The sequence below is a fragment of the Falco rusticolus genome, chromosome 4 (assembly GCF_015220075.1).
Source record: "Falco rusticolus isolate bFalRus1 chromosome 4, bFalRus1.pri, whole genome shotgun sequence".
In the NCBI taxonomy this organism is placed as follows: domain Eukaryota; kingdom Metazoa; phylum Chordata; class Aves; order Falconiformes; family Falconidae; genus Falco; species Falco rusticolus.
In genome coordinates, this window is record NC_051190.1 from 44,276,712 (window position 1) to 44,304,589 (window position 27,878).

The following is a 27,878-nucleotide window of genomic DNA, read 5'->3' on the forward strand; positions in this document are numbered from 1 at the left end:
TGTGTTGTGGCCACTTGAGGCCATTTATTCTTGGGGGAAAAAAATGAATAAGTAGTATTGGATTAAGTTCTTATTTCTTGACACAGTTGTCCACAAAGAGCAGCTTTGGTCACTTGCACTCTTCAAGCCTTAGGCTGTCTCTGCTTTCTGGAGTTGGATTGAACTTTGGGTTCACTGTGGACCAATTTGAATCAATCTGTTTTGAAACTGGGGGAACAGGTCCTGATGCACAGCCTCATCATCGCCAGCAAGGTGGAGGTGGGGATGCTGTAAGCCGGGAGCTAGGTGACTGCGTTGGGTTTTATTTCATCTTGGAATGATCGCACCAAAAGTAAAGAGGGCTTAATTTTTTTCTCTTTTACTGAGATAATTACGTTTGTTCGAGCTCTTCACTTACTAGGCAAGCAGGATCTAAATTTGGTGCCTCTTTTTAATATCTTTTCAGCATACGTGGTTTTTTTGGAGCACGTTTAAAAGTGCTTCTGTCCCTGTTATGTAAACTTTCTTTAAAGGCAGTGAGGTGTAATTGTCTGGCACATCTCAGGGTGGGCAGGCAAAGCCCGAGGTCTCATCTGCTCAGGAAGCTGCTGCTGTTGAGGAGTGTGTGGACTCACAGGCTAGTGCCTGTACCGGTCCGTCTCCCCTCTGGAGGTAGTCCTGCTCTGGAACAGAAGTGCCTTACATTGTTAACTAAACCCAGTTGTAGCTGGGCATTTTGTTCTAGGTTTAAATGGGAAGACTGGGCTGATTGCTCCTTTTTCTTAATTGCCATCACTGTCAGTCATCACTCCCACAAATGAGAAGTCTTGATTGACGGTGTGAGATCTGCTAGTTGCTTTTAGCATAAGGTTGTAGCGTAAATCTCTCACTGGTTATTTAGGCTCGTCTGGTCTAACTTTACATGGAAATGTTTTAGGAGCCCTTACTGACTAAACTGGCCAACCTTTTAGAAAGAAATAAAAGCAGGAAGCCCCACACAGAGAAGGTTAATTTTTAACCAGTCCTTGCTCAGTCTGCAGAATGTTTTGACCATCTCTTTCCCCCACAAACATGCTTCTTGAATGCAGATTAAACAACCAGGAACAAAGTGTTCTTGCTCAGGATTAAAAGTGAATGCACATGAGGGCTATTCGCAGTAAATCCACGTGTAGATGAGAGCGAGCACTTCTGGAGCTGGTGAGTGCTGCCACTGTGAAGGGTTGGTCCCCCAGGGATGGATTGTTCCCTCCCCACCAGGTGCGGGGCTGATGCTGCCAACAGGCTCGCTGGTGGCAAACCTGCTCTGGCTGGCAGCTCGATGCAGAGACACGGTCAGGTGCCTGCTCCGGTGTCCCCAGTGCCTGGCACACGCGGCTGGAGAGGTTCATGCTTCCCAGGAGAGGCAGGAGGCTTGTCATGCTTCGGCCAAGCGTACACGGAAATCTGTTTCTTAAATCAGACTTTTATCGGACCGGATTATTTTTTTTTATTCAATGGTATACTTTGCCTCAAACTCTGTTTACAGTGGAATTGGAAGTAGACCACCTGGATTAGAGACTCATTTTGACAAGTTATTAAAAACGTTCTTAGTGTCCTGCATTTTCCTGTTTAGACACACAACTGAAGGAAATACCTGTGCTTCTGTGATAACATGCAGTTTCAGGCCCTGCACTCCGTGGCACTGTATTTTATCTCCCAGGTCTGTGACCGAGCAGATGCTGCCGGTACCGACCCTTCTCCAGGTGTCACTTGCATTGCCGCTGTGCAGCGGAGAGCTTTCGCCCTTCTCTTCCTTCTGATTTCAAGTTAGCAACCAGACACGCAAGTAATTCTCCATTTGGCAAGTGAGTTCATACAGAAATAGGGGGTTAAAGCAACTGCAGAACTGTGTTCCTTGTCCAGTGTGTGCATAAAAACTGGGGGCAGGACGTGCCATTGCGTAATTCCCAGAACTGCAGTAGAGGGGTGACTTTGCAGCCCTCTGGGACTTGGAGGTGCAGGTGAGCGGGTGCCAGCAACGCTCAGGTATGTACGGTGTTAAGCAGAGCGGGATGGCAACTGTGTGATAGCAATTGCTTAATGACATGAATTCAGGGAAGCTTGAATGTTTTGCATATCTCTGTTTTTTTCTAATCTGTAGTAGATGATTTTCTAAATATAAGCACCAGCCCTATGAAAATAGTCAGCGAGCCAAAGGTTGCCCATTACCTGAAGGCAGATGCCTCACGTGCCTTCTGGTACAACCCTTTCACACCATGTGTAAGTTCCTTTTTTTAGCCTCTCTGCCTTATTTCCAGCCCCAGCCTTTCCCCGGCAGTTCCCAGTCCCAGCCCTGAGCTCAGAACTTGAGCCGCTGCCAGCCCAATGTGACTTCTCTTCCTGTAAGAGAGACAAAAGAAAACGACCTTCTGCTTCCTCTCCCTGTCTGCCCAGCGGATTCCAGCTCTGATGTAGGAGTTGCTCCTTGTTGCAAACCCTCACATGATGTTGCAGTCATCAGTATTATCAAAAGACCCGGGGTTTGCTTGAAAACAGCCGCACAGACGCTGCAGTCACATGGAGATACTGGCCTTTTCTTTTAGGGTAATTACTTTGGTGGTTGAAACAAGTGCAAAAGTAGTCATCAAGGCTGATCCTCATCCGTGTTTGGAAGCAAGCCTCTTCGGTTTTGCTTGCCTGCAGCTGACTTAGGGAGGGAGGGGGAGACCCCAGCTCTGGTCACCCATTGTGAGTTTCTCCTGGAGCATCATTTTTGCCCTCTGTAGCTACATGGGTAATGAAAACAAGATGACTAGAGAAAGTCATAGGACTGCTCTCATATCAGCGTGTTTTATGGGTTCATGAAGCAAGCAGTAGTAGTTATGCTCATGTGATGTCTCTGCTGCAAAAGGTCACTCGTATTTCTAGTGTTATTCGAAAAAGCTGGCCCCCAAATGGAAATGAGTCCCTTCTGCAATCAGTCTCTGGCAGGGGGTGAGCATCCCTGAGTGGTTCAGCTCACAAGCAAGTGGCACACCAGCCCAGCCTCAGGATACCACCAGCTGTTAATTATTTCTGAAGTATGTAGCTAAGACTTCGAGTTCTTGCTTTACCACCGAGCTATAGGGTGTGATTTTTCAGCAGTACCAGCGTTGGAATTACGGGTCTGAATTTTTCCAGTGTAGATTAGGTTGCTGCTTTATGAAAAAAGATTCTCTCTTGGGGTTTCTGAGGCTTGGTTAGCAATAGGGTGCTAATTACTGGGTGGGGTCAGAGGCTTTGGGATTTGTATTAGCAAAAGAGACATGTGTTTAGTGCAGCACGTACCCAGGCATGACCAGCTCAGACCCTGGAGCGCTGCAGCTGTGGTGTGGTGCCGGACAGATGTTGTGGCATTCTGCTTTGCTCTTCAGTAGTGGGCTAATGCAGCGATGCAGTACTTGAGATGAGTCCTCCACGCATGCTGCAGGGATGTGCCCGTTCGCTTCAGCTCAGCCTCGCAGCGTGCTTGGCGTCCCAGCAATTACACGATTGTTGCTTAATTCCATCCTGAATCGCTTTTCTCCTTGCTCATAGCTGTGAGTAGCTCTCTGTCAGCACATGAGATATTAACACAAACAGAGATCGTGTTTGTTTCGAGTCAAGGTCACTGAAGGACTCTTAGGGGTTAGGTTAGTGGGAACCGTTCTTTTCTCGCTGCTTGAGGTCTGTAGTTGGTGTCTGGACATACTGCCCATGGCTGTCAAGTCAATGCGTTACTTAATAAGTGTTGCAATGTTGAACTTTCTTTAGCAAGTCTGTCTAGGCGCTGTGCATTTCAGGGCATGGTTGCCTTGATTCATTGATGGCACCATTATGTCTGGAGCGATTTTTGCTTTCCATCTCTTTCCCTATAAACCTCTGTTGCTCCACGCCAGCACTGTTTACAAGTTCGTTTGCGTCTTTCAGATGACTCCATAGGAAAAGCAGCGAGTGAGTGTCTCTTACTTGAGTTTCACGCAGTGTGGAAAGGCGTTTGCAGGCTCTCACTGCAGATACGGGTGTGCCTGATGGCTTCACTGACTCAAGATGCAACTGCTATCAGCTGAATTCAGGATTTCGAAGCTATACTGTGCTCATTTTGCTGCTCACATCCTTACCCCTAAGAATATTTGTAATGAGTAACCTCACCTACAGCTTTGGAGGCTCTTTACTGCAGAAGTAGAAAGCATTTTCAAAACCAACATCAGAAAAAAATTTGGTGGTAAAGCAAGCAGGTGTGACCCAGATGTGTCCAGAGCACATGCACCAAGTAAAGAGGTTTCCATGTGGCTATTCCTTGGCAATAATTGTGGTTTAACGAGCAGGAAAAAATTCTCATGAGTGGCTCATGCTAAAGATCTTGTCTGTGAACCTGGAAAACCAGCTCTTCTGTGGTGTTGATGGAGTAAAGCAAATGCCAGTCGATGTTTCAAGCTCTGCTAGTTGAAATATGCTAGAAGTTCTGCTAAGAAATGCGCTTTAAAGGTCTCTAGGGGATTGTTGTCTGGGTGCTGTGAGATACCTAGCTGATAGAGCAACTGGGAACTTAGCACACAAGTATGCAATTCTATTTTAATCGGCTGGGTAGGTGACTCTTTCCCCTTACTTTGCAGAACAGAGTTAGCAGTTCCTAGTATTATCATTTAGACCACTCTTATTTTCACTTAAAAAGTGAAGATATCACGGTGTTTTGAAATGGGGCAGACTGAAAACAAAAAAGTACAACTTTCTACATGCAGTGATGAGGCAAACACCATCTGGCCCTTGGGGCCAACCTTTTAGCCACTGCCCAGCGGGGCAAACACAATCAGCAGGAGCCAAGTATTGCGAGTGCTCTGGTTTTGATAATGTGTCTTCAAAAAGGCTTTCTGAAGATACAAAGTGTAAAGCCAAAACTACACTCTGATTTATATGCTTTCTTTGGAAGCTGGTTTAGGTGTGCTGTAGCCAACCCTGTATCAGCCTCTTAGGTCACACAAAGGAGGCTGCAATGCTTTTGGCTCCCGTTCCTGAAGAGGTTTCTTCATGGCTCTGTGCTATACCGAGACTCATCAGCCAGCTAGTCAGCATTTTTCTTGTTTGCTCAGCATCAGCTGAATGCTGCTTCCCAGTACTGTGTGGCTTGTCTAGAGAAGTCATGCAAAGAGGATCGTTTATCTTCCTGCAGTCGAACAGAAGGTATGTAATTTTTCAGTAAATATTTTTGCCATCAACTCAGGTGGTTGGTTTTTTCCCCCCCCATCTAAGCTTGATGGATGCCAATACTCATCTTCTGCGGATGCTGGAACGGAACAGAATCCAAAACAGATAAATCTGGGGGGCAGTTAGCACACCTTCCGCCTTAGGCTGGGGGGATTAATTCCCATAACCTTCCATGGCACCTGTGCTGCTATCTTTTTGATTTTTGACGTTGCAGAAAGTGAGCTGAAGGGGGAGACTTCGCCCTGAACTCCTCGGCTTCAGCACAGGCAGGAGCCTAGAAGGAAATAAATCAGCCTTGAATTCTGGTCCGAAGGTCAACAAGTAAGAGTGACGCTGGAGCAGATGGCCCGAGTTCCTCAGTGTGGGATATCTTGTCCTCAAGCATCAGGTGACCCCAGCTAAGCCTCCCAGATGGCATCTCTGCCATGACACTGGGGTAATGGGGACAGGCTGATCACCCCGGGTAACCGGGCCACGCTGCCCCCAGCTCAGCCTGCCGAGTGGTAACGAGAGGTCTCTCTGTGTGTGTACATAAAAGTCATAAAAGGTTAAATGACAGTGAATTCGGCTTCCAGGCTTATTCACACGTGTGTGGGATCAGATGTCTGGTCTCTGTGTGCCGCCTCCCCGCTGACTGGAACTGCGACGTTGGGTCAGCGCCGATTCCGGGGGAAAACACCCTCCGCCGCAGCTCGAGGGATTGCTCATCTGGTTATTTAAGCTCGATCCTGCTGGGGCAGGATACTCTGCTGGAGGGGTAACTGCAAACTGGCTGAAAACAATGAAACACGGGTAAACTGCTGCTTGCTTGAAGAGTGCTTGGAAAGCTATTTTTAGCTACTTGGAAACACGATTTGAATGCACGTAGGTATAATAGCTGCAGTCAGTGTAATGAACAAACCCTGTTTCTTTTTCCATAACACAAGAAAAGGTAGCTGAGGGGCATATTGTGCCGGGAGGATTCGTAACAGCTGTGTTGCCCGATTATTTACCAGTTCCCTATCTTGAGAAGCGTTGAGCAAGCTACGCTGAGCGATACAATGAGTATATTGTAGTTTGCGGTTCTGATGTAATTCCCACGAAACACTCTTTCCACAATGAAAACTTGAAATTACTTGAAACCAAACTCCTTGCCCTTTCCATCCCCTGCACGCAGAGCTGTGTGAAGTTCAATAAACACGCTCTGCCAGGCTTGCTCAGCACAACCGCTCTCTGAAGCCCTGCAGAAGTCCCCAGTATCTTCTAGTGAATAGAGACTATAATTGGCACAATGCTCCTAATAAAGGCTAATCCTCACAGTATTTGCCTTGAATTCTTATTTTAGGGCTTTCTTGTCATTTTCCTTAAGTTCCATGTGGCTAACTGTCTTGCTAAACATGTGATCCTGTTTTGGGGAGAAGCAAAATAAGTTTGAGACGATGAAAACTAAAAGCATGCTGCTCACAAACTGTGAGCAGAGAGGTGGCTTTGAATTGGAATGCTTGTGTGGCATGAGAAGATACTGGCTGTTTATTAGTTTTCAGAAGGAGACTTACTCTGGTGATAACTTTTAAAGGACAGAATTTTATCTGGGCATTATGGTGACTTGAGAGCGTAGATAGGTCAGGGACTTGTTTCTTTTAATAGCTGTGTATTACTGACGGGTAAATTCTCTGCTGTTTTCTCCACCAAAGCACCGCAGCTCTGCCAGCTGACTCAGACCTGTGCCCTCATCTCTGTTTTCTTTCCTTTTCCCTTAGAAAAAAGTTTGGCATCGCCTTTTACTGTTTCCAACGTAGCCTGGTTTTGGGTCTGCCAGGTAGACGGTGGAGGCTTGCTGTTAACATGGTGCTGCAAAGCTCGACGTTGGGCAGCACTAAAGGTAGTATCTCAGAGAGGAACCTGTGTGGACACAAACAGCAGTGACCAAAGGGTCTCTGCTTTAAAACGGGGGGGTGGCTGGCAGTCATTCTGCATTGCCCTGCCTGTTCAAGTTTTGGTCCAGGGACATCTGAAGATGACAGCGTTGTGTTAGTGTGATGCTGCATTTCGGGTTTGGGGGAAGGTGAATGTGGCTGCTTTAATCGGAGGGTTCTCCCTCTTGGGGCATTTTCTTATCTGTAGGAAACTCAGAAATCATTTCAAAACCTTTCCGCCCACTCAGCACCCAAGGAGTTGCACAGCAGAGGGAACTGCCAGGCTGGCTGCAGGCTGCTCGCTCAGCTGTGTCATGGCTGATGCCCTAAAATCTGCTGATCTCACGATGAAGTAACTTCAGCACATGAGGCTGGTACATTCATGTGACCTTGCGGTGCAGCTGGAATAGCCTTTGTGCACTCAGTAAAGAAGGGAATCAGACACTGTGCCATGTTAAAACTTCCCCTGCCTGCTTTAAATGTCTTGAGTGCTAATGCTTGCAGCATTTCCCAGCTCAGATCTTGGGAGCTATGGGAAATTCTCAGGAAGCTTTGTGATATTCAGCCTAAACTTCCCTTTCTTTTATCTCCTTCTATAACTTCATACTCCTGTGCCGTGACACAGCCCAGCTTCCTGCTTAGTCTTATACCCTCCCAATTGAATGTGGAGCGGCTATCAAGCCCTCCCAGACAAGGACAAACTCCACGGTGGTCTAGCCAGGATATACGTATTTAGTCCTCAGTTTGCCCACTGAAACCAGTAGGTCGGTACCTCTTTCTTTTCAGGCCATAATTGAAGACACAAGCCTGAGTTGGAATTGCATTTATAGCCAGGGCAAAACATCAGCGTTATTCCTCATAGCCCCCTTTCTGGAAAGAAAGAGTGGGTGCCTGGGTGGGGGTTCTGTCTGGGGCACCACCCACAGCGCAGCATTGCTTAAGCAAAGCACAGATATTCCTGGACTTGACAGTGGGCAATTTTCAACAAGCCAGACCCCCAAACCAGCCTTCATTTCAGAGCTCTGTGTGAAGCACTCGCTCTTCCATCCCTTTTCTTTACAGAATCGGTTAGCTTGCATTTCATGAAGATGTTCGAAGAGCATGTATTTACTTAAAAGATCATAAATGTCCTTGAGTTTAAGAATCTTCACAGCGGTGATTAATATTTTGCTGAGACAGTTGTGGAGCAGCAGAGTTTCAATGGTGCTTGAAGTGCATTAATTTACAACCTGATTTTGAAGAGCAGCGAGGAAGTTCTCCTTTCTGTGCATCTGAAGAGAAGGCATTTGTGCTGGGGGGGGGGGGGGGGGGGGGGCCGGGGAGATATGCAGGGTGTTGGGGGGCCCATGTGTTCTTGCGATGGTTTCTGCAAGCAGAGGAATGGCATTTATATGGCTTAGTCATCTTGGGCACTGAGAAGTGGGAGAGGAAACTGCAGGTGACTGGAAAGGAGCAGATTCAAAGCGAGAGCCTGTAATGCTGTGCCGGGGGGTGAGAGGTTTTGGGGTGCAGCACTGGAGCTGCTGTGCACAGATCACACCTGCACGGGCGACCGAAACCGGTGTTGGAGCTTGTTCTGCTTTTCTGCTCATCCTTCCTTCTTAAATTGCTGCTGCTAATGCTGGCAAAGAGCGCTGAGTTTCACAGCACACGGGGAATAGGTAGCTACCACGACGTTTTGTGGCCTGGGTCTCCTAGCAGCACTGCTGTGGAAGCTGTGAGCACTCGCTGCTTGTGTGCAGGGATCTGGTTTTCCCCTCTGTACTTTTATCTGTGACTGCACTGACCAGAAATGCAGGACGGATGAGGATGGAGCAGGCTTTGCAGTGCAAGTTCTGATTTATTTACTACTCTCAACCCATAACAGCCCTTAAGCACCTCGACTGAAGCCCAGCTTTGGTTCCTAGTTTAAATTATACGGTGGAGTATTTATTACGTATCTGGCTACCTGTATTGTACTGTGGACTAATTCATGAGCCCCATGGGGGCTCCAGACCTTCAAGAGGGTAGCCAGATCCTTCCAGGGATGCCTGCTGTTGCTATTACAGCCAGTTCTCCCGTGCACCACAAATGTATCTGCAGCTCCCAAACACGCGAGCCAAGAACACACCTGAAAGTGCAGCTGGCTTTGCATTTCAAACCCAGTGCCTTACTGGTTGTCCTACAGCCTCCGGGTGATGGCTCCAGGTAACAGCTGATGTAAATACCTTTGTGCTGTGATTTTTTTATTTTTTTTTTTTTTAATGCTTGGCCTAAAAATAAGGTTGGAATGTGCTGCGGTGACTCATGGTACGCGATCTGCAGCACCGGGGTGGTGATTGTGTGTAATTGCTGTGGCAGTCCTGCCAGAGGTCCCCACCCAGCTGGCACCAAAGCTGCTGCAGATAAATCGGAGAGAAGGGGGAGTTTCAAGCCAGACCTAATATGACAGAGCCAGTTAATGGTGGGAGGGCTTCGGGCTACCCTGGAACCAAATTCTCTTGAATGCCCTGCAGCTTAGCTGGCAGATGTATCCTGCAGGATTTCACGCTCTCTCAGCCAGGTAATCATTGCCTTTAATGGGAAGGAAATGGAGCTACAGGTCTCTAGGGATGCTCTCTCCTTCCAAAACCCTTGGCCAGTTTGAAACTAGAGCAGTGCAAGTGACAAAATCCTTCAGCAATTAATGGATCTTCTGGTAAAGGCAGAGCTGTATGAGGCACACGCCCTCTCTCCTACATCTGTACTGCATGCTGGTCACTGTTAACTTGTGACACAGACACCCAGGAAGGTGGCAAGCAGCCATGCTGCTTGTAAAGCCTCCTCTGAAATTTTGGGCAGAAACTTCTAGGGCACCAGGGCTGTACCCCGTGTCACCGTGCACCTCAGCTGGATGCTGCTCTGCCTGCCTTCGTGCTGCAGTCCCCATTTTTGCTGGAGACATGCCTTGCCATAGGGATACTCCCTTCCCTTGGGGAAACCCCAGAGACTCCACTCAGAGCTCAGGAGTGTCTGTGCTGCAACATAAATAGGAAAGCAAACACTCTGCTTTACCACCCAGATTGTGCAAAAAAGCAAATTTACTTCTGTGTGTCAAAAAAAAACCCCAAAGCTCTGACACGTTGCGTTGGGTGGTTTCCATCTGGAAGCAGTCGTACCAAGATACTGGAACTGGGGGAAAAAATAAACCCCAAAAGACAAATTGCTTTTAGTATGGACCTGAAATTTAGGATAAGATTTCTCTTGACCTGGTAATAATGTGATTCAAAGCTTCTGATATATTAAAAGTGGGCTGGAGTGCAAGACTTGGCCCCTGTGCTAGCAGCTCTGAAGGGTCTGTCACTGCCAGGCTGGAGCTGCTGGCTGCAGAAGGGACATGAAGTATCTTTAAATAATGTGGCCTAGTTACAACCTGTTGCAAGGAGGCTGCAATTTATCTGGGGAGGGACAGCGTGAAGGGACGTTTTACAAATCTAAAGGAGCTTACGGGCACTTTGGTAACTTGTTTACCGCTAAAGTGAAATGCTTCAGCATCTGTCCCTGCCACTCTCCCCTGCTCATCATGCTGGTTGGGCTGCAGGTGATGCAGAACAAGGTGTGGAAAATAAGCTGGATCATTTCAACAACAAAATGTGTGTAAACCCTCAACCTGAGCAAGAGGCAGAGCGAAGCCCAGTGCTTCCCACCACTGCCTCTTTAAGGAGCATTTCTCCATCCTGGGATGGCTCCTCAGCTGAGCTCCTTGCTTGGCTCTCCCCGAGTATTGTCCCACGCCATAGAAATCTGGAGGTCTTAAAGGAGGGGTGAAAAAAAAAAAGGGAAAAATTGCTGCACTCAGGAAAAAATTCAATAGCTTATTCAGCTGTTAAGCTACTGATGCAGGAAGTGTAAAAGAAAAATGGAGCCGGCTTTGTTCTGCCCAGACAAGGAGTAAATGCCATTGCCCTAACAGCCTTTTTCTGTTCCAAAAAAGCATGAGGTCATCTTTAAAAGCAGTAACCACCGGGCGGGTTTACACTGGGTTACCAGTCTCAGACTCACCTTCTGTGGGTGTCTTCCCCCCCCCCCCTTTTCCTGGCACCAGCCCGGCGCGGGATCGCTCCAGTGAGGTGTGTGTTGCTCTGCTCCGTGCCGGGGCTGCGGCAGGCGCCTGGCCCCGGTCCAGGGCCCCGGTGGAGGGGCTGTAGGCTTTCGTCTGGGAGGGAGCTGCTCCAGAACTCGGTGAGGCTGGGGGGTTCGCCCCTCCAGCCAGGGTCGATGCCCCTGGGCTGCCAGGCAGGGCTGCTGATGCAGCATTGCCCGTGGTTGTGTGGGAGATGGGTTTATGCACCTCCATGGCTCTAGAGTTGGTGCCATCTCGGTGGCGTGGGGCATCTCATCCTCCAGTGAACGCACGCGTGCTGTGCAGCAGTGAAACGCTGCTGATGGTTGAGCTGCTCTTTAGAAGCACAGTCTAGTTAAGGCTGAAATCCAGGAGCGTGTCTTCCTACCCCAGCCATCTCCCCTCATCCCTCTATCAGCACCATGTGCCCTGGTACCCCGTCACAGCAGGAGGATGGCTGGAAGGTGCTGCTGTGGGCTGTGCAGGTGTGCTCTCCGGTGCCTTCCATCTGGCAGCTCGAGCACAAGGGCATCCATACGCACCAATCTCATAGTTGTTTTTTTATCGGGGGGGGGGGGGGGGGGGGGGGAGACAAAAGAAGCATAACTCTGGCAGTTACTCAGATGTTCACTTGTTTATTTAGCCTGCTAGGAGTGGCTGCTTCCAGCTATGAGAAGCATGGGAAGAATTCAGAAACCAGAGGGATCAGTGCATATTTCTTTCCTAGCGTAATGCTTCCTGCCGTTCGGCAGAGAAGCTGCGGGTGGGAGCGTGCAGGTGCCACCGGTTGCATAAAAGAGAAAGGGGTTTGTGCAGAGTCAATGATTAACAGTGTGGGGTGTCAGTCTTGCAGCGCAGGGCCGTGCGTCTCGCAAGGTGCAGATCAGAGGCGTGCTGAGGCAAGCCTGGTTTCTCGGCATGCTGCGATGCCAAGGGTGGCAGTTTCGTCCTCGTGACCTGGATCCTGTTGTAATGTTTCGGTGTGGTGCCGAGGGCAGGGTGAGGCGAAGGGTCCCTCCGTGTTTCCTGTGGATGCTTCCTTGCTCCCTGCCGCGATCCCTTGCCTCCGAGCAGAGCTGGGAAGCGCTGCCAGGGCAGGCTTGGGAAATGGATGAAAGGGCTGAGCGGGCAGAGCCCTGCTCAGAGCCAGACAGAGATGCTCGACTGAGGAGGCGTCTGCTTCAACACGGAGCTTGTGCTGAGTCACAGCTCGTCACTGCCAGCACTGCTGTCACCACTGTTGCTGCACACTTCTGACTCAAGGGCTGCACTGGTTTTGGTTGGGGTTTTTTTACCCCCTAAAGTAGCCCAAATCATTACCTTTGCAAGCTACCTGGTACATGAAGAATTAGCTTATGAAAAAGAGAACCTCAGTGAGAAGCAGAGGTGCTTGCTTCATAGTCATAAGTCAGTCTTGCTCTGGCGTCAGAGGGCTGTGCAGAACAGATACTGGGTACCGAAAGTGGAAAACAATCCTGTATAAATGCCTTTTCATGCTTGGAACACGCAGAAACACCACTGGAGTACCGATAGTAACATGCTGCCTGAAGCACCCTGCTTTGTAAGCACTGAAAAACCTTTTTTGCTGAAGGTACATGAAGAATGCGAACACAAGAAACCTGCTCCTGTAACTCTTACTGTGATCCTTTAAACTCTTTTGTTTAATGGCAAAACCTGGTCTTGAAGAGGGCATTTGTGGTTGTTCTTGAGTCAAAGACTGAGCTGATGCAGGACACAGTTACGAGCATCCTGACCTGCTTTCGGTTCAACATATGCAAACCAGTTTAAAACAGCAAATCCTGGTTGTCCCAGAATTTATCCTAACTGAACTGTTGGGACTCTGTCCTCAAGTGCTTTTCCTAAAATAGGCAGAAGTGCTCGCGGGATGTTTGCCCTGGAGCCAAATGGTAACTTGGGACTTGTTTGCTTCACTCTTGAGCCTGTTCTGCCCCTCGCCTCACTCCTGGCTCCCTGTTTACTTGCTGCAAGATTTCATAACCCTCCCTCACTGCTGCTTTTGTTGGCATTGACCTTGAAACACCACTGGATAATATTATCATCACCCGTGCTCTTGTGTTCTCTCACTTTTTATTAATTTTCAGTGTTTAACTTCTCGATGCAGTATCCTACAACCAGAGAGGTGCGAAATGTTGCTGCAGCCCGAGCCCTGTTAATACCTCCGCAGTCTGGGATCTGCAGCTGCCTGCCAGATCGCTCTGCTGCTGGAGGAACAGGGACAGCAGCCCAGAGAGCTGCAAGACCGTCTGATGACTTAAGCCCTCCTGGAATTGCTTACACGACAGCATGAAAACAGCATGCCAAGTGAACGTTGCATTAGCGCAATAGGAGTCATTTCTGAAAATTGGGTTGTCCTCCCTGGGCAGTGCTGCCCTTCCCAGGAATGCTGCCGGGGAGAAGCGGAAGATGGGTTAGCCAGGAGGGCAGAAGTTGCTCTGGCAAAGATGCAGGAAGATTTATTTCCTGCTGAACGATGTCTGTTCGTGACTCAGCAAAATGTGAGCGGCGTGGTCGTTGTGCAGAGTCACGAGGAGATACCAGGAAAGGGCCAGTCTGCCCTGGCCAGGCGCCGGCCGCTCTCCGTGGGCAGGGGCAGTCGTGGCCAAGCACCAAAGGCTTCGCCCGCCTTGCCAGAAGGAAGCCTGGCTGTACGGATTATTTCTCCGCATTCAGATGACGGAGTGGAGGCAGGAGGATGTGCACAACGTCTGGGTGTCCTGACTGTCCTGGGCTTCCTCCCCAGGCCCAGCTGCAGACATCACCTTCCCGTCCTTTTCCAAATGCTGATTTCTTTAAAATGTAAAGATTGGAAAAGGGACAATGTAACTGCGTCCTGCATGTCATCCTGGTTTGCATCACACATACTTTACTCTGCTTCTGTGTGGCTTTTTTCCAAATTCCTTTACCTCACGAGTTATTTACCCACCCCTATAAGCCTGCTTAATGACATCTTTAAAGTTTGTTTTGGCTTTTAAAAAATCCTGAGGACGCCCTTCGTGTGCTGTGCAGCAACCCACTGCATCTTTTGTATTGATGATCTCCAGTTGCTAATGACGCGCTCGGTTAATTATTCACCAAGGTAACAGAAGCTGGTTTTAAATTCCTGCCGGGCAGCAGCGGTCCTGAAGCATGGCCGGGTTCCCTGACCCACACCAGCAGCCCGGGCTGGAAGGTGATGCAGGTCCTGCTTGGCTCTGCAGAGCCTGGGACCACACGGCTGCAGTGCCGGTGCCAACCCAACCACCCCGATCTGGCTTGGCCAGTCTGGACTGGGAGCCATGGAGGAGCCTTAGGGATGGGCAGCCACTGCGGGCTGCAGCTGGAGGAGGATCTGCATCCAGCGAGACTCCCCTTGATGTTTCTGAGAGCTCGGCTGCTGAAATTTGTACTTGGAAGTTTGACGTGCTGTAAGAGGAACCGCGCCATCAGCACGGCATGCGGGGAGCCACTCCCTCAGTTCCCAGTTCCCGGAGGGAGCCCTGCATCGTGGCTGCTGGGTGACAGAAGCTGAGGAGGAAGCAGAAGCTGCTGCTGCAGATTTTGCTGCTATAAAACTACTGACTGTGCTCAGTGGAGATGGACGCTGCACTTTACGCTTGGGAGAGGCAAAGTGCATCGCTGCCGTAGGCAGCGCAGGGTCTCACTGGCTGGCAGGTGATGGTGGATAGCTGGAGAGCGGTTGGCAGCACAGGGGCAGGAAAAGGCAGGTGCCTGCCGGCTTTGACACTGTAATGACCCCAGTAAAGCATCATTTCTGATTTTGAAGTGTTGCTTTTGCTTTGCAAAGACACCATGAAACTGGGCTACAGGGAGAGCAGGGAGTAAAACTTCTCCCCCTTGCCAAGGACTTTTAAGACACTAGTTTGATAATTCCTGCCGTGCAGCAGGACTCTCCATGCTGTGCTTGGCAAAACTCATCCTTTCTTCAGCCCCGCTGGTGTCCCCTGTGCAGCCCGAGCCACGGGATGCTGCAGGAACGGGCACACAGGCTTTGCATCTCCCGGTGCTGCAGCAGATGCAGAAGTTCCCTTAAGTAACTTGCCCTCGACTGATTCATCAGCCTTGTTCCATAAACAGGAAGCTGGGAAAGTACAAGCAGGTGATCTCGTGCTGCTGCAAACGTAAATTATATCTGATTGTTTGTATTTTTTTCCTCCAGCTGCCTGCTAACTCTTTATCCAGGTGAACAACTGTTTTGTCAATGAGGAGTGCACTGTTTGCAGTAGGGAGGTCTTTCAAGTTCAAGGTACAGATGTAGAAAGAGCTTGACTTTGAGACAGCTTTTCCTGGCCCTAATGCTGCCTGCACTATTTTGGAGTGCTTCATATCAGAGCAGGGAAGGAGGATCCTTCCCCCAGGGACCAGCCCGCTTCTTTCTCCCAGCTTCCACAGTGCCAAACTTTATTTCAACAGTGTGGCTCCCCATTGCCCTGACTAATGTCTTCCAGGACCGGAGAGGCAGAGATTTCCAAATAACCCTGCTAATTCAGGGAATTGTCCCATGGCAGAGTTGGTAACGCTGGCTGAAGCACCGTTTGTTTTCTCCCACAGCATTCAGTGTTGCAAATGAAGCTGAGGCCGTTCAGGGATTGAAAAGTGCAGCGCACGTTGCATGCTGCTGCCAAGCAAAATAATCCCCAAGAGTGCTGTTGTGGTCTGAAATAAACTCCCTTAATGTCTAAACATAGGCGAGACAGCTCAAGTCTGCTAGGATTTTAGATGGGGCAGACACTCCCCTCTCTTTTCCCCCCAGTAAAGGCAGCAGTTCAGCATCTGCTTTGAAGCTGCCGGTCCTGGGGAGAAGACTGAAGGAGTCTCTAATTAAAGCTAGCACAGAAGGGCTGCAGTGGGCGGCTGGCTGGGGCGCTGGGAGCGCCACTGGTATCTGACCCTGTGTTTGCTTTGGCTCTTTCCTCCTCCCAGCATCCTCTCCTGGTTTGTCAGGCGGTGGAAGGTGGGAGGTGGTACTCACTGCAGCCCTCTCCCCCTGTTCCCCACCGTTACAGACTGGTCAGGGGCTGAGTCACTGCCGGGCAGGGCAAGGAAGCGACTTTTCCTGACACCTCTGCAGCAGCCCCATGGAGATGATCAGAAAGAAATGACCTGAGAGCGGTGTCTGGCCACGGCAGTCGGGCTCGGACAGCGTGGCCAGAGCTGCCCTCCAGCATGCCACAGCCCTGGCTGCTACCCCACAGCTCCAGTCCCAATGGCAGTGATGGATTATTTTGGTCTCATAGACAAACTTCTTCAGTTGCTGCTTTGAAATTTCGAGGAAGGTTATTTAACCTGGGACGCCCGGCTGCAGCATGGGGGTTGCAGGGACGCAGCCTCACGTGCAGGTTGCACCCAGATGGGTGACAGGTACATTAAAGCCCCACAGTCAGCACAGCTGGGGATAGGTGCAGGGTTTGACAGCTGGATGGGGTCCACAAGACCCTCGAAGGCCGGACACTTGGCACACAGAAAGGAGTTGTGCTTCAGCAAAGCTCTGGTCCTGCTGCGCCCTGGCTCCAGCTTGCCCTGCAGTGCTCTGCTCATTTCCACATTCAGGCAGGCCCTTATTTTGCACCATTTTTGTGGAAGGTTCGTTTGAGACATGAGCTGTTGGTGCCTCTCATGCTTTTGCTTCCCCCCCATATCTGTGCCCATGCCTTGCTGCTTGTCCCCTGCTTCCATGCAGTGCTTTGGCATCTGAGAAACCTCTGCCTCTTGCCTGAGCCCTGGCTTTCCACCCAGCCTGGGACCATCAATAGCTCTTCATTTTTTACTCTGCTCTTTTGAGGGACATCAATTTGCAAAATAATGGATTAATAGCATAGGTCTGAGTTTGCATGGTGTCAAGTCTTTCTAGTTGCTGCTTGGAGCCTCGCTATGCCAAGGAAATCCTGGCACAGGAGTCAGGGCAGGACAAAGGTGGCGGTGTGACAAGGAGATAGAAAGTGAGGGTGAACATCCAGGAACTGTGTGTGGTCACGGCCGAGCAGCATTCCCGTCCGTGTTCCCCCTGCCTGGCTCGCTGCCAGCAGCACATGGCAGGTTACACGGGCTGGAAAACTTCGGTTCGCTTTTCCAGTCAGTCAGTTGAATACATCTGGCAGGGCTTTCTGCAGAAAAAAAGTTTCATTTTTCCCCTCTCGTCGGCAAGTTTCTGTTTGGTTTATTTTTAATTTAAAAAAAGGCTGAAAAGAGTGCTGTTAAAGGAAAGGAGAACTTGAAGCAAAATCAGGAAACGTTAAGTTGGTGTCATCAGTTTAGAGCTCGTGGAAGCCCTTTGCACGTGGCTGTTGGTGGTGGGACACAGACCCTTGTTGAGACTGTGCATGGTGGCACGGCAGCTTCGTGCACGATGCCAAACCCCCACCCCACCCCCTCCTTCTTTTGCAGTATTCTCGCGTGCTGGGGCCTGGAGCCGATGGCAGACAATGTCCACAACTAACAACATAGCGCAGGCCCGGAAGCTGGTGGAGCAGCTCCGCATCGAAGCCGGCATCGAGAGGATCAAGGTGAGCATGGGAGCTGGAGCAGCATGGCGTGCCATGCCTGGGATGGGCAGGGACAGAGCGGGAACGGTCCTTGGGCAAGTGCTTTGGGTTTTCCCCGAGCACATGCATGCTGCTGTGACGCCTCCGGCTCACATATTGCAGCATTTCTAGACAAGACCTTTTCCTGCAGGCACTGCTCGTACCAGGAGGTAAGGGCGCAGCCTGGGCAGCTCCTCCCAGCTGTCAGAGGTGGCTGTGCCATCCCAGGGCAGACCAGCCTCTGCAGTAAGTCAGTGGGGCTCAGCTGGGCACATGCAACCTGTAAAGCACTGAAGCTGCAGGCGCCGGCCCCAGCCCAGCTCCGCCAGGCATGCTCGTGTGCCTTCCAGTCTTGTTGCCCCATTTTTTTGCAGGTTGGCTTCACTGCCCATATCCATTTTGTCTCAGAAAGTTACTTGCCTGCGCAGTTACTTCTCAGCTGCTGCTATTCCCATCTCTCGCAAATGAAAAAGGACGGTGGCACACCTTCACTCTGGTTTGAGGCATGTTTATGGTAGAACGAGGGAAAGTTAATTTTGTGCTGCAGTTGTCCAGGATAGCAAACTGGAGTCTATTCTCAGCTGTGTGCTGGCTCACCAGTCATCTACTGGGGCAGCAAAGGAGCCCCAGAAATAAAGCTCCCTTTGGCAGTGGGGGGTTGGAGCAGGTAATGTGCTCACAGCCACAGCGTCCCCTGAGAGTCGGGGACTGGGTCCTCCAGGAGCTTTTGCTCTATTCTGGGAACCAGCTCAGTGATTGCTGTCCCTGGCCTTGTTCGGCCACGTGAGCCCTGGGGAGCAGCCTTTGCTGGAGACAAATATTAGCATGTGGGCAGCAAGTGCTCGCTCTGGGAGCAAGGCGCCCCGGGGCACGCTCTGAATTTACGCCTTTTAAGCCATGGAGGAGCTGCACTCCTCACCCAGCTCTGCAGCCACGCTGCATCTGGGCTTTCCCTGCCTTGGTGGGCAGCAGTGGTGGGGCTGCACCACTGCCCGTCCCTCCAAGAAACTCCCCAGAGGGGCAGGAAGGAGGGGAGGGGCGAGATGCAGTCAGGGAAAGTCACCTTTCAGTAAATGACACAAAGGAAACCCCTACGCTGGTGGTGAAGGGCACAGTGAAACTGAAATATTGTTAAATGCACGGGTGTTAAATCCACCTGATAGTTTTTAATTTTGTTTCTTGGTCAAAGAATGGTTTCTTTGACTTTCAGTCCTTGCTACTTCTGCAGCAGCAGGTCCTCTGTCATCTCTGGCTTTGCTGTGCAGGTGGAGCTGCTGTTGTTGCTTTGAGTTATCTCTCTTTTTTTTTTTTTTTCTTTTTTTTTTTTTTTAAAGCCGTGAGGTTTTGTGGCTGTTTTTAGGGCCACCACTTTCCAGACTATAGTGATGAACCCATCAGCAAGGCTGTTTTAGGGAAGACAGAATAAATTACAGGTCTTCCCCCAGCACAGACGTTACTGACTCTGCTAAGAATTACTGTGTCTCAGCTCCAGGATCCCAAACCGTGCATGCCGAGGAGGAAGGAGGGTGTGTGTATACTTAACAACCTTTGTAGCTGGGACTATCTTAAATGCTTTACTGGGAAAGAACAACAGTGGTGGGACCACAACATGCTGCTATTTAGGCTGAGTGGCGAAGACGTGCTGTCTGGGCGAGCTTGCAGTAAGGCTGTGATCCGCAAACCCAGCTCTCGGGGAGCGTGCCAAGCCCACCAGCTCCCAACCAGGGTGTCACACGCCTGCTCCAGCTCTCCGGACCTCGCGGCTGAGGTCAGCGAGACATGCGTTGACCTGCAGGTGAATGAGCTGATACCCTTGTGAGAGGAGGGGGATGCGCTGCCCCGGGAGCTGTTGGTGAAGCTGTGCTGGCAGCAAGAGCAGCCGAGGGAGGAATGCCCTCCGGTCCCTCCCGGTGAGGTCTGACGGGGCGCCGGGTGCTGCAGCCGAAGCAGAGCCCTGCCGCCGCGCTGCTTCCCTGCCCCCAGCCCGCACAGCCGTACACACCTGGGGAAGGGCCTGACTCCTGCCAGCTGCGTCCGGCTCAGCCTTCCCTTCGCTTCCGCAGCTGAAGCTGGAGCACAGAGGTTTCCAGGCCACTTGCTCTCATAACAGGTTCAGCCATGCTGCCAGCTCGCTAATCTCTTTCCCCTTGCTTTGCTTTGAGATTAGGAGTAATTACTGTCTTACGTGAGTAATAGGTTTAAGGCAGAGCCTTGACCTTGTCTCTGCAGAGCAGTTTGGCTCTTGGATCCCACTGTACGTGATAAGTATGTTTAAATGCAGGCCAGCAGCAGCTGGTGTTCGTTAGACGTGTTCCTTACTGGTTAGGGCACAAATACTTAATATTGCAAGAATACCTAGAGGCTCCCACGAAAGCACCTTGTCTGATGCAGTCTCTGGACCTGCCTTTCCAGGAGGCATCAAAAAAAAGGGAGAAGGATGCCCACCCTGCAGCGTGGAAGCACAGCTTGAGTGGTTTGCCCAAAGCTGCAGAGACCCGGGGTTTTGTCACAAGCGCCGTTTCTCCTCCTGGCTTCGCACTCTGGGTTTTGCTGCTGAAAGATGGAATAACCACAGCACGCGACTGCAAAGTCCTGCCGGGCAGGCTGCATCGCTCCGTGGGTGCCCGCGGCCGGGGCGCTGGCTGTGTGCAGGGTGGATGACCCCCAGCAGTGCTGTGATGGAGCGGGAGAGCTGGAGCGGGGAGGTGGCACTCGGTGCTTTTCGTCCCCCTCGGTCACGGCTCGGCTGGGGGGGTGCATCGCCTTGGTGCCGAGCAGCCGCAGAGAGCCGGGGACGGGAACCGCTGCCGTAAAGCTCTGCAGCTACAGCAGGTCACATCTGGGCCTTCCAGATGTGGTCTGGTTGTGTCCACGTTTTGTGTTTGCCCTACGTTCAACCATCTATTAAGTTAATTAAAAAAAGAGGGGCTGCTGTTGGTCTCTGGAGCTGCTGGTCCCTCCCTGCCTGGCTCTGCTGGTGCCTCCTGCCCTCCCAGATGGTGCAGCCATGCTGCTCGCCCACCACCACCGGCCCCTCCGCTGGGCTGCTCTGGGCTCTCAGTTCCCAGAAGACGTCTTTGAACTAAAATAAGCAGAGCCTTAAGTAATAGTTTCTAATGGTTTCAAAACCTCTGTTTTTAACATCAGAGGATGGCCGCTCTCAAGCAAGCTTTTTTTCCTTTCTTTTTTATCCCAAAGCCCTTAAAAATGGGGACAATAATATCTTCTTTTAAATTTCTTGCTCTCAGCAGGGAGTGTTTTTCCCGTACTCATCACTTTATGTCAGGCCTTACAAACTTTTTTCCACGTCCATTTCCCCTTTTCGTTTGTCACCATCTCCGTAAAGTTTCTGTTACAAAAAGCTGAACGTCAGTTCTCATCCTCCCGGCGGAGCCTGGGAAGCGCTCGGTAGTGCTGAGCTCTGCTCCATCACCTGAATATTCTCACTAACCTTCTTCTTTCTGGCAATATTTAGGTCTCAAAAGCATCTTCTGAGCTAATGAATTACTGCGAGCAACATGCCAGGAATGACCCGCTGCTGGTTGGAGTGCCTGCTTCGGAGAATCCCTTTAAGGACAAAAAGCCTTGTATCATCCTATAGTTTTCCTCGCTCCGGCACATGCGATCTCTCAGGCAGGGCACCGTTCTCCATCGACTGAAACCAAGCTACAAACTTACAACTGCGCCAAGGGGTAAACACTAAATGTTGGGTTCAAATAGGACTTAAAGCTCAAAAAAAAAAGACACAAAAAAAAAAAGACAAAAGACAAAAAAATTGCAAGTGGTTTAGGGAAGGGTGTCTACTCCTGGGCAGATGCCGCACTGAGAGGGGTCAAAATTTGAAAACAGAAAAAAAACAACAACCTGGGGTTGAAGGGTGGGGGAAGCATTTTTAATAGTGGCATTTGAAATTGGTACCAGGGTGGTGGAGGCAGCGGGGGGGTATTGTGTTTGCCAGTGGGATGCAAGACCTGAGTTATCGCGACCTTGCTCATAGAAGCTTTGAAGAAAGCTCTGAGTGGGTCTGATCCAAGTAGTTTCCAATTAGCGCATCATTGCAGGAATTCGCTCTGTTTCTTGAGAGGGAACAAGGGAGAGAAGTCCAGGTGGGGAGCTATTTTGTAGAAAACTAGTACGAAAAAGAAAAAAAAAAAAAACAAAACCAACAACCCCAAACCAAAACACAGCTTGGAAAATTGCTGTTGCAAATGGGTAAAGCGAGGCTGGGGGGCAGGAGGATGGAGGCTGGGGGGCTCCCTCCCCACGCTGCATGGGGGCTCCCTCCCCACGCTGCATGGCTCCACTCAGACGAGGGCACGGCACCGCAGGGAAACGCTCTCCAGCATCAGATCCATCAGCCAAGAGAGTTTCCGTGAGCAATGTTAGGAAGCCCGGGGCATGGGAGAGGCCAGACTCAGGCCCCTCTGATCGCTTCTGGGGTTTCTCTGTGCTGTTACCACTGTTTTTTCCAAACGGGACTGTACCGGGGGCAGGGGGAGGGAAGGGGCTTTCTGTTGAGCAGTATCACATGAGAAACTTTTTAAAATTGGCCTTTTGGAGAGTTTGAGTCCAAAACACTAAAATTGGCAGGTTTACCAGCATTTCCCATTTCCCTTTTTTTCACTGAGAGTGGCAAGTGGAATTTGTTCCGCTAAACCCAGTTGGCTCGGGGAGATGAGGGTAAGACTGCAGAAGAAATAATTCATTTCGCATCCCTTGGAAATCTTGAAATGCGATTGAAACGGGGAGCGCTTTGTTCACTGACGTTAAACGCACACGCCGCAGAGCCAGGGGTAGCCTGGCGCGGAGCAGCCCATGAGGAAGAGGGGACGGGTAGGTGAGCCTTCCTCCCGCCACCTGCCACAGAGCCCTGCGCAGCGACGGCAGCGACGGAGCCCAGCAGCTCTGCGCTGGGGCAGGTGGATGCTCGGGAGAAAGATCAGAGCTTAGGGAAGTCCCACCGCGTCCCTCCTTGTCACTGGAGCTGCTGCTGCCGGCGCGTCTGAGCCGCGGCATCGCTCACCGGCTCCCAGCTCTGTCGGGGACACAACGGGTGCCGTGCGTTGGGTTTAAGCGACCGAGCCCAGTCTGGGTCCACAGGGCAGAGCCCAGGGCTCGGTGGCTCTGTGGGGGACAGCACGGTTCGGTTTCCAAACCAGCACGCCAGTATCCATTCCCAATTATCCCAAATGCAGGCAGCCCATGCTGGTGTGTGAATACAGGTGGTGCCGAGTTTTGTTTTGGGAAGAGAAGGGGAAAAAATAACCAATACGTCCCCGATGTGAAATCCTGGGAATTTTCCCATTCCCCCAGTGCTTTCGATTTGGTTTGAAATGCCATGATCTCCCACTGGGATGGAAACTGCACGTGGTTGAGCCCTTCGTGGGGCTGGGAGCGCTTCCCATGGCCGTGGCCGCCCTGGGGAGAGCGGGGCTGGAGGAGACCCTCGGGTTTGGCTGTCAGGGGACCCCTGAACCACGCTCACACTGTGTCATGGCTGGGTTGGAAGGGAGGAAGCCTTACAGCCTGTACTGGATGTTGCGTGTGCTCAAACTGGTCGGCATCGCTGGTCCGGGCAGGGCACTGGGAGGCTTTACTGGCCGCTTGCCAGAGGTTGATGGTGTTCCCAGCACTGTTGCTGGGTCCCAAGGCACTGGGAGCCGCACGGGGTGATGCCGGTGGCTGGCTCGAAGGCAGGGAGAGGAGCAGAGCCTGTGGACACGTGGCTGGTACCCGGGGAGGGCGGGTTGGCATCTTCCAGGAGGAAGGGTGGCTTCGGAGGGGCTTCCTCCCACGGCGCAGGGGTGGGCTGCGGGGTGTCAGGCTGCGCGCAGCTGGCCCCTCTCCAGCACTCACCAGCCACCTGGGTGGGCACCGCTGGGGGCTGTGGTCAGCAGAGCTGCTCCATTTACACCTCTTGGTTGCAGGTATCTCACCATCACTTTTTTTAAGTATGCCATCACTTGCCTTTTTAAACAAAGTTGGAAAAACCCCACGTTTTTAACACTAACACAAACCACAGCACCTCCTGGGTACATCCTGCAGCTGCTTTCCCAAGATCTTTTGCTGATCTGAGCGTTTTAAACCTTCCGTCTCCCTGCCACTGTGTTGTGAGTCCTGTCCTGGCACCAGCCTTGTGCCAGGTCGCTGGTGACCCCTGGGATATTGTCCCATCCCGATGGGAGCACGGGGGGACACAGAGCTGGAGGGAACTGGATTTATTTCCCTCTGCGGCCATGCGTGTCCCCAGCCCGGCACCATGCTGAGCATCACCCGGCAGCCCCGGCACAGCAGCAGGCAATGCCTTTTTGTTGTTGTTTTCTGATTTTTAAATCTTTCATCCAGCATTAACTTCAAGCTCTCAAACGCCGCACCTGTAGCAGGAAGCGAGCGCAGTCCTGAGGTGCCGCCTGGGTTTTGCCACAGCAGGGCTTTCTCTTCTCCGTGAGGGAATTTCCTCTGTCCTTAATCTAGTACAGTTCCAGCCTTATTTTTCTACTCCAGATTGCTGATTCTTCCTCTATGTTAGAGACCAGTGCATGGTGCTATAGCCGGTGACCCAGGCAAGTGCCCGAGCTGCAGGTCAGCCAAAGCCACCTGCACTCCGCACGGCAGCAAGCCAGCGGCCGAGGTTACAGCATGCCGCTGCTCCGCTCGGGATCCGGGCCGGGGCTGTTGGGCCCCCCACCCGTTATCGGCTTGTGGTGCCCGAGGGGGCTCCCCGACACCCCCACCCAGGTGGGTGTCAGCCCTGCCTGCGTCCAGCCCTCCCCAGCCCCTGGGGTGGCTGATGGGGTGGCTCAGACCCGCGGCGCTGGGCGGGGTGCTGCACCAGGAAACACGGTGGGATGCTATGCCGGCAAACGTGGTGAGATGCTCTGCCGGCAAACACGGTGGGATGCTGGGCCAGCAAACGCAATGGGATGCTGGGCCAACAAACATGGTAGGATGCTCTGCCGGCAAACGCGGTGGGATGCTCTGCCGGCAAATGCAGTAGGATGCTGGGCTGGCAAATGCGGTGGGATGCTCTGCTGGCAAAGCCAGCCAGGCACACCACAGTCCAGCAAGTTGGGGTCAGTCTGCCTCCCCCCTCGTCCTTCCACCCGCGAGGGCCACACTCACCCCCAGTGTCTTGCCCTGGCCGTGCCGCAGTGCCAGCGGTGGGATGGCTGGCGAGGGGCAAGGCAGGGGGTTGAGGTTCAGTGTGCGGCCGGAGCTGGGAGGAAGGCAGGGAGCATCTGCTTGGGATCCCCCGGGAGCCTGGGGAGAGGGCTGGGGGCTCCGGGGATGCTGGTGGGCTGGCGGCAGCAGGGGCCTGCCGGCGGGTGCTGGTGTCTCTCAGTGAGCAACTCGTTAGATGGAAAAATCCTCGACTTCTTTTTTTTTTTTTTTTTAATTTTTTTCCTCATCTGAGTAAATCAGTGATCATACTGTAGATGTTTTTGTATAGCATAAATATAAGTGCAAATTACAGTAGTTGCTTGTACTTTGTTAGTGCATTTGCCAAAAAAAAAAAAAAAAAAAAAGAAAGAAAAAAAGGAGAAAAAAAACAACACAAAAAAAAGACACTTTTCAGGACTTTTTAAGTGCTCCAGATCACGAAGGGGAATCGGAGCCCGTGTGCCGCTGCTGGGGTGTGGGGCAGGCACTGCCAGCGGCCCCGGCTCCACAAAGGCCTTTTTTTGCCCATAAACACATGCCCGAATCTGTCTGGCGTTTCTTTTTAGCATGTGGTGAAGCTGTTGCCAAAAATAGGAAGGAGAGAGACTGCAAAAGAAAAGGGAGAGAGGAAACATTGCTTCTATTTAATTTTTTTTTGCTCCATTTTCCTTGTCCTTCCCTCCCTGTCTTGGGGACCATCCTGGTGGCGCAGCCGGAGCCGGGAGACGCCCGGGCACCCGCACGGCACCACCATTGGGTCTGGTGGCCTGGTGCCGAGCAGATCCCCCTTCCTCCGAGTACTTAAAAAGTCAACTTTAATTAACAAAGTAAAAATAATGCATTTACTTCATCGAGCAGAAGCCACGCGTCTTGATACTTTGCGCTCTTAATTTTTTCTCTCTGGACTATTATTATTATTATTATTATTATTATTATTATTTGCCAAACTCTGATCTTGTTGCCAAATGCCAATCAAGGTTTGTAAAGACTGTACTTAGGAAGTAATCGGTGTCTGTAACGTAGGCTCCTCATAACGTCCACATTTTTGGATCTCTTTGATTTTTATTTCTGGTGTGCCATAGACCAATTTCTTGCACAGTGTTTTTTTGTGGAATTGTTGTTCAGAAGTGAATTGATAACACAATAAAAAGGCTCACTTTTCATTTTGCCAGATCTCCTGCCCAGCCTGTCCTGCGTGGTGGGTGCTTGGTGGGTCTCGGTGATGGCATGTCTGTCCCCCCCAGCTGCTTGCTGGGCTGCAGGAGGGGAAGGCGTTGGAGCTGGGTGATGATGGACCGACCCTTCCTGACCTTCTCCGGAGCTGGCATCAGCGAAGACCTTCCTTCCCTCCCCCTTCCTCATCACCCCCTTCCTCCTCGCCGCCTTCTTCCTTGTCCCCTTCCTCCTTGCCCCCTTCCTTGGGGCGTTTCGCCCTCCTGCCCTGGGCACCTGTGCGGGCAGGATGGGGCCGGAGGCTGTGTAGGATCCCCCCGCCCCCCCGCCACAACCCTCCCAGGGTTCACAGCCGGCAGAAGCAGGATCCCCTCGGGGATCGATCCATTTCTCCCACCCTCAGGGGCTGCCCACACCAGCCTGATGCTTCCCAGCACTGGTGGCTCCTGCCCTGCCCCAGCAGCACCGGAGCTGGCCGTGGGGCATCACCAGCTTCCCAGGAGGCACCAGGGCCTCGTGTCCGTGGGGCCAGCGCCAAGCGAAACCGAGCGAGGTGTTTCTTCCCTTTTTGGAGGAAAGGGACCCCCACCTGCCCCGGCAGCAGCCCCTCTCCCCGCTCAGCTCCCACCCAAAGCAGCGCTGGGGCGAGGGGCCGGGGCGGGCGGGGGACGCGGGCACCACGGGCCCATTCCTGGAGGAGCTCGGGGCAGCTCCTGCTCGGCAGGAAAGTGCTGCTGCCTGCGGGAGCTGGGGGGCTTCCCCAGGGGCCTGGGGTCACGGGGGTCTGTGTCCGACCCGAGAAGAGCGGCGGGGGGATGGGCGGTGGGGTGGGCAGGGGGAGGGGCAGAGGGACAGACAATGGGACGGCAGCAGGACAGGCAGTGACGGACAATGGCACAGGCAGTGGGATGAGCAATAGGACAGGCAGCAGGACAGGCAGCGGGCAGCCCTGGCCGTGGACCACCTGCCTGGCCCTGCCAGCTGCTGCTGCCAAAGGTCTGAGCTGTGGTCCTGAGGCCAAGCCCATCACCCTGCGCAGGGGCTGCCGGCTGCAGCGCTGGGCCTCGGGGGTCCGGTGCTGATCCCTGGGGACCGCAGGGCAGCGGAGGGAGGCGAAGGCACCCCGGGGCCACAGGGGAGCAGAGGGGACATGGTTTCCCCCAGCAATTTGGCCAACAGCATCTTGGAGAGATGTGGCCTTGCTGGAGCCACCGGCACCATCTCGGGTGGGGTCAGTGCCAGCCCTGTCCCCTGCCACAGCCCAAGGTCCCCTGTCAGTGTCCCACGGCCAGGTGGGGATAAGCAGAGCGGCGCCGGTGGAGCGGGCCCTGCACCCCCATTACACAGATGCTCAGACTCCCCCAAATTCACGTAAAACAATGTCGGGGTGGCCGGGATCGGGAAACCCACTTCAAGGGGAACCTGCTGGGCGCAGGGCCCTGGCAGGACACGAGAGGCCACTGGACCCTCCTGCCCGCACCAAGCTGGCAGCTCGGGCACCAGCCGGGGATGGCTGGCTGGTGGCATCGAGCTGGGAGCAGCTAAAAATAACTCATCCGCCTTGGCCAGGCTATTTTTAGCCTCTCGGCAGCTATAATTATCTGCCCTTGGCGTCGGGGCCGGGGAAGCTGCTGGCACCGTGGGCCGAGGCTGCAGGGACGTGACATGGGTGGCCCCATGGGTGGACATGGGTCCCACCAGCGTTTGGCACCTGCAGCAGCGTCCGGGTGGCACCGGGGTGGGGGTGGGGGCATCACCACGGCTGGCCCCCCCCAGCGCCAGGTACATCCCAACATCCCCGGGGACACACACAAGGGACAGCTCCGCTCCAGCCACGGGGATGCGGGA

At 52.2% G+C, this 27,878-nt stretch overlaps 1 protein-coding gene across 12 annotated transcripts in view; it reads left to right on the forward strand.

Annotated features, from left to right (window-relative positions):
• The window catches only part of GNG7 (G protein subunit gamma 7), a 79,190-nt gene extending 53,160 nt beyond the window's left edge, over nucleotides 1-26,030 (forward strand). For 9 of the 12 annotated variants that reach the window (XM_037384048.1, XM_037384051.1, XM_037384054.1 and 6 more), the window contains 2 exons: nucleotides 17,560-17,678; nucleotides 21,172-26,030. In XM_037384048.1, the coding sequence (XP_037239945.1) occupies nucleotides 17,598-17,678; nucleotides 21,172-21,297 (207 nt within the window). In that variant the 5' untranslated portion in view covers nucleotides 17,560-17,597 and the 3' untranslated portion in view covers nucleotides 21,298-26,030. Of the gene's footprint in view, nucleotides 1-14,289; nucleotides 15,297-15,318; nucleotides 16,537-17,559; nucleotides 17,679-21,171 lie in introns of those variants that run through there. The other 3 variants (XM_037384055.1, XM_037384056.1, XM_037384045.1) reach the window with 3 other exon arrangements.
• The last annotated feature ends 1,848 nt before the right edge of the window (nucleotides 26,031-27,878 follow it).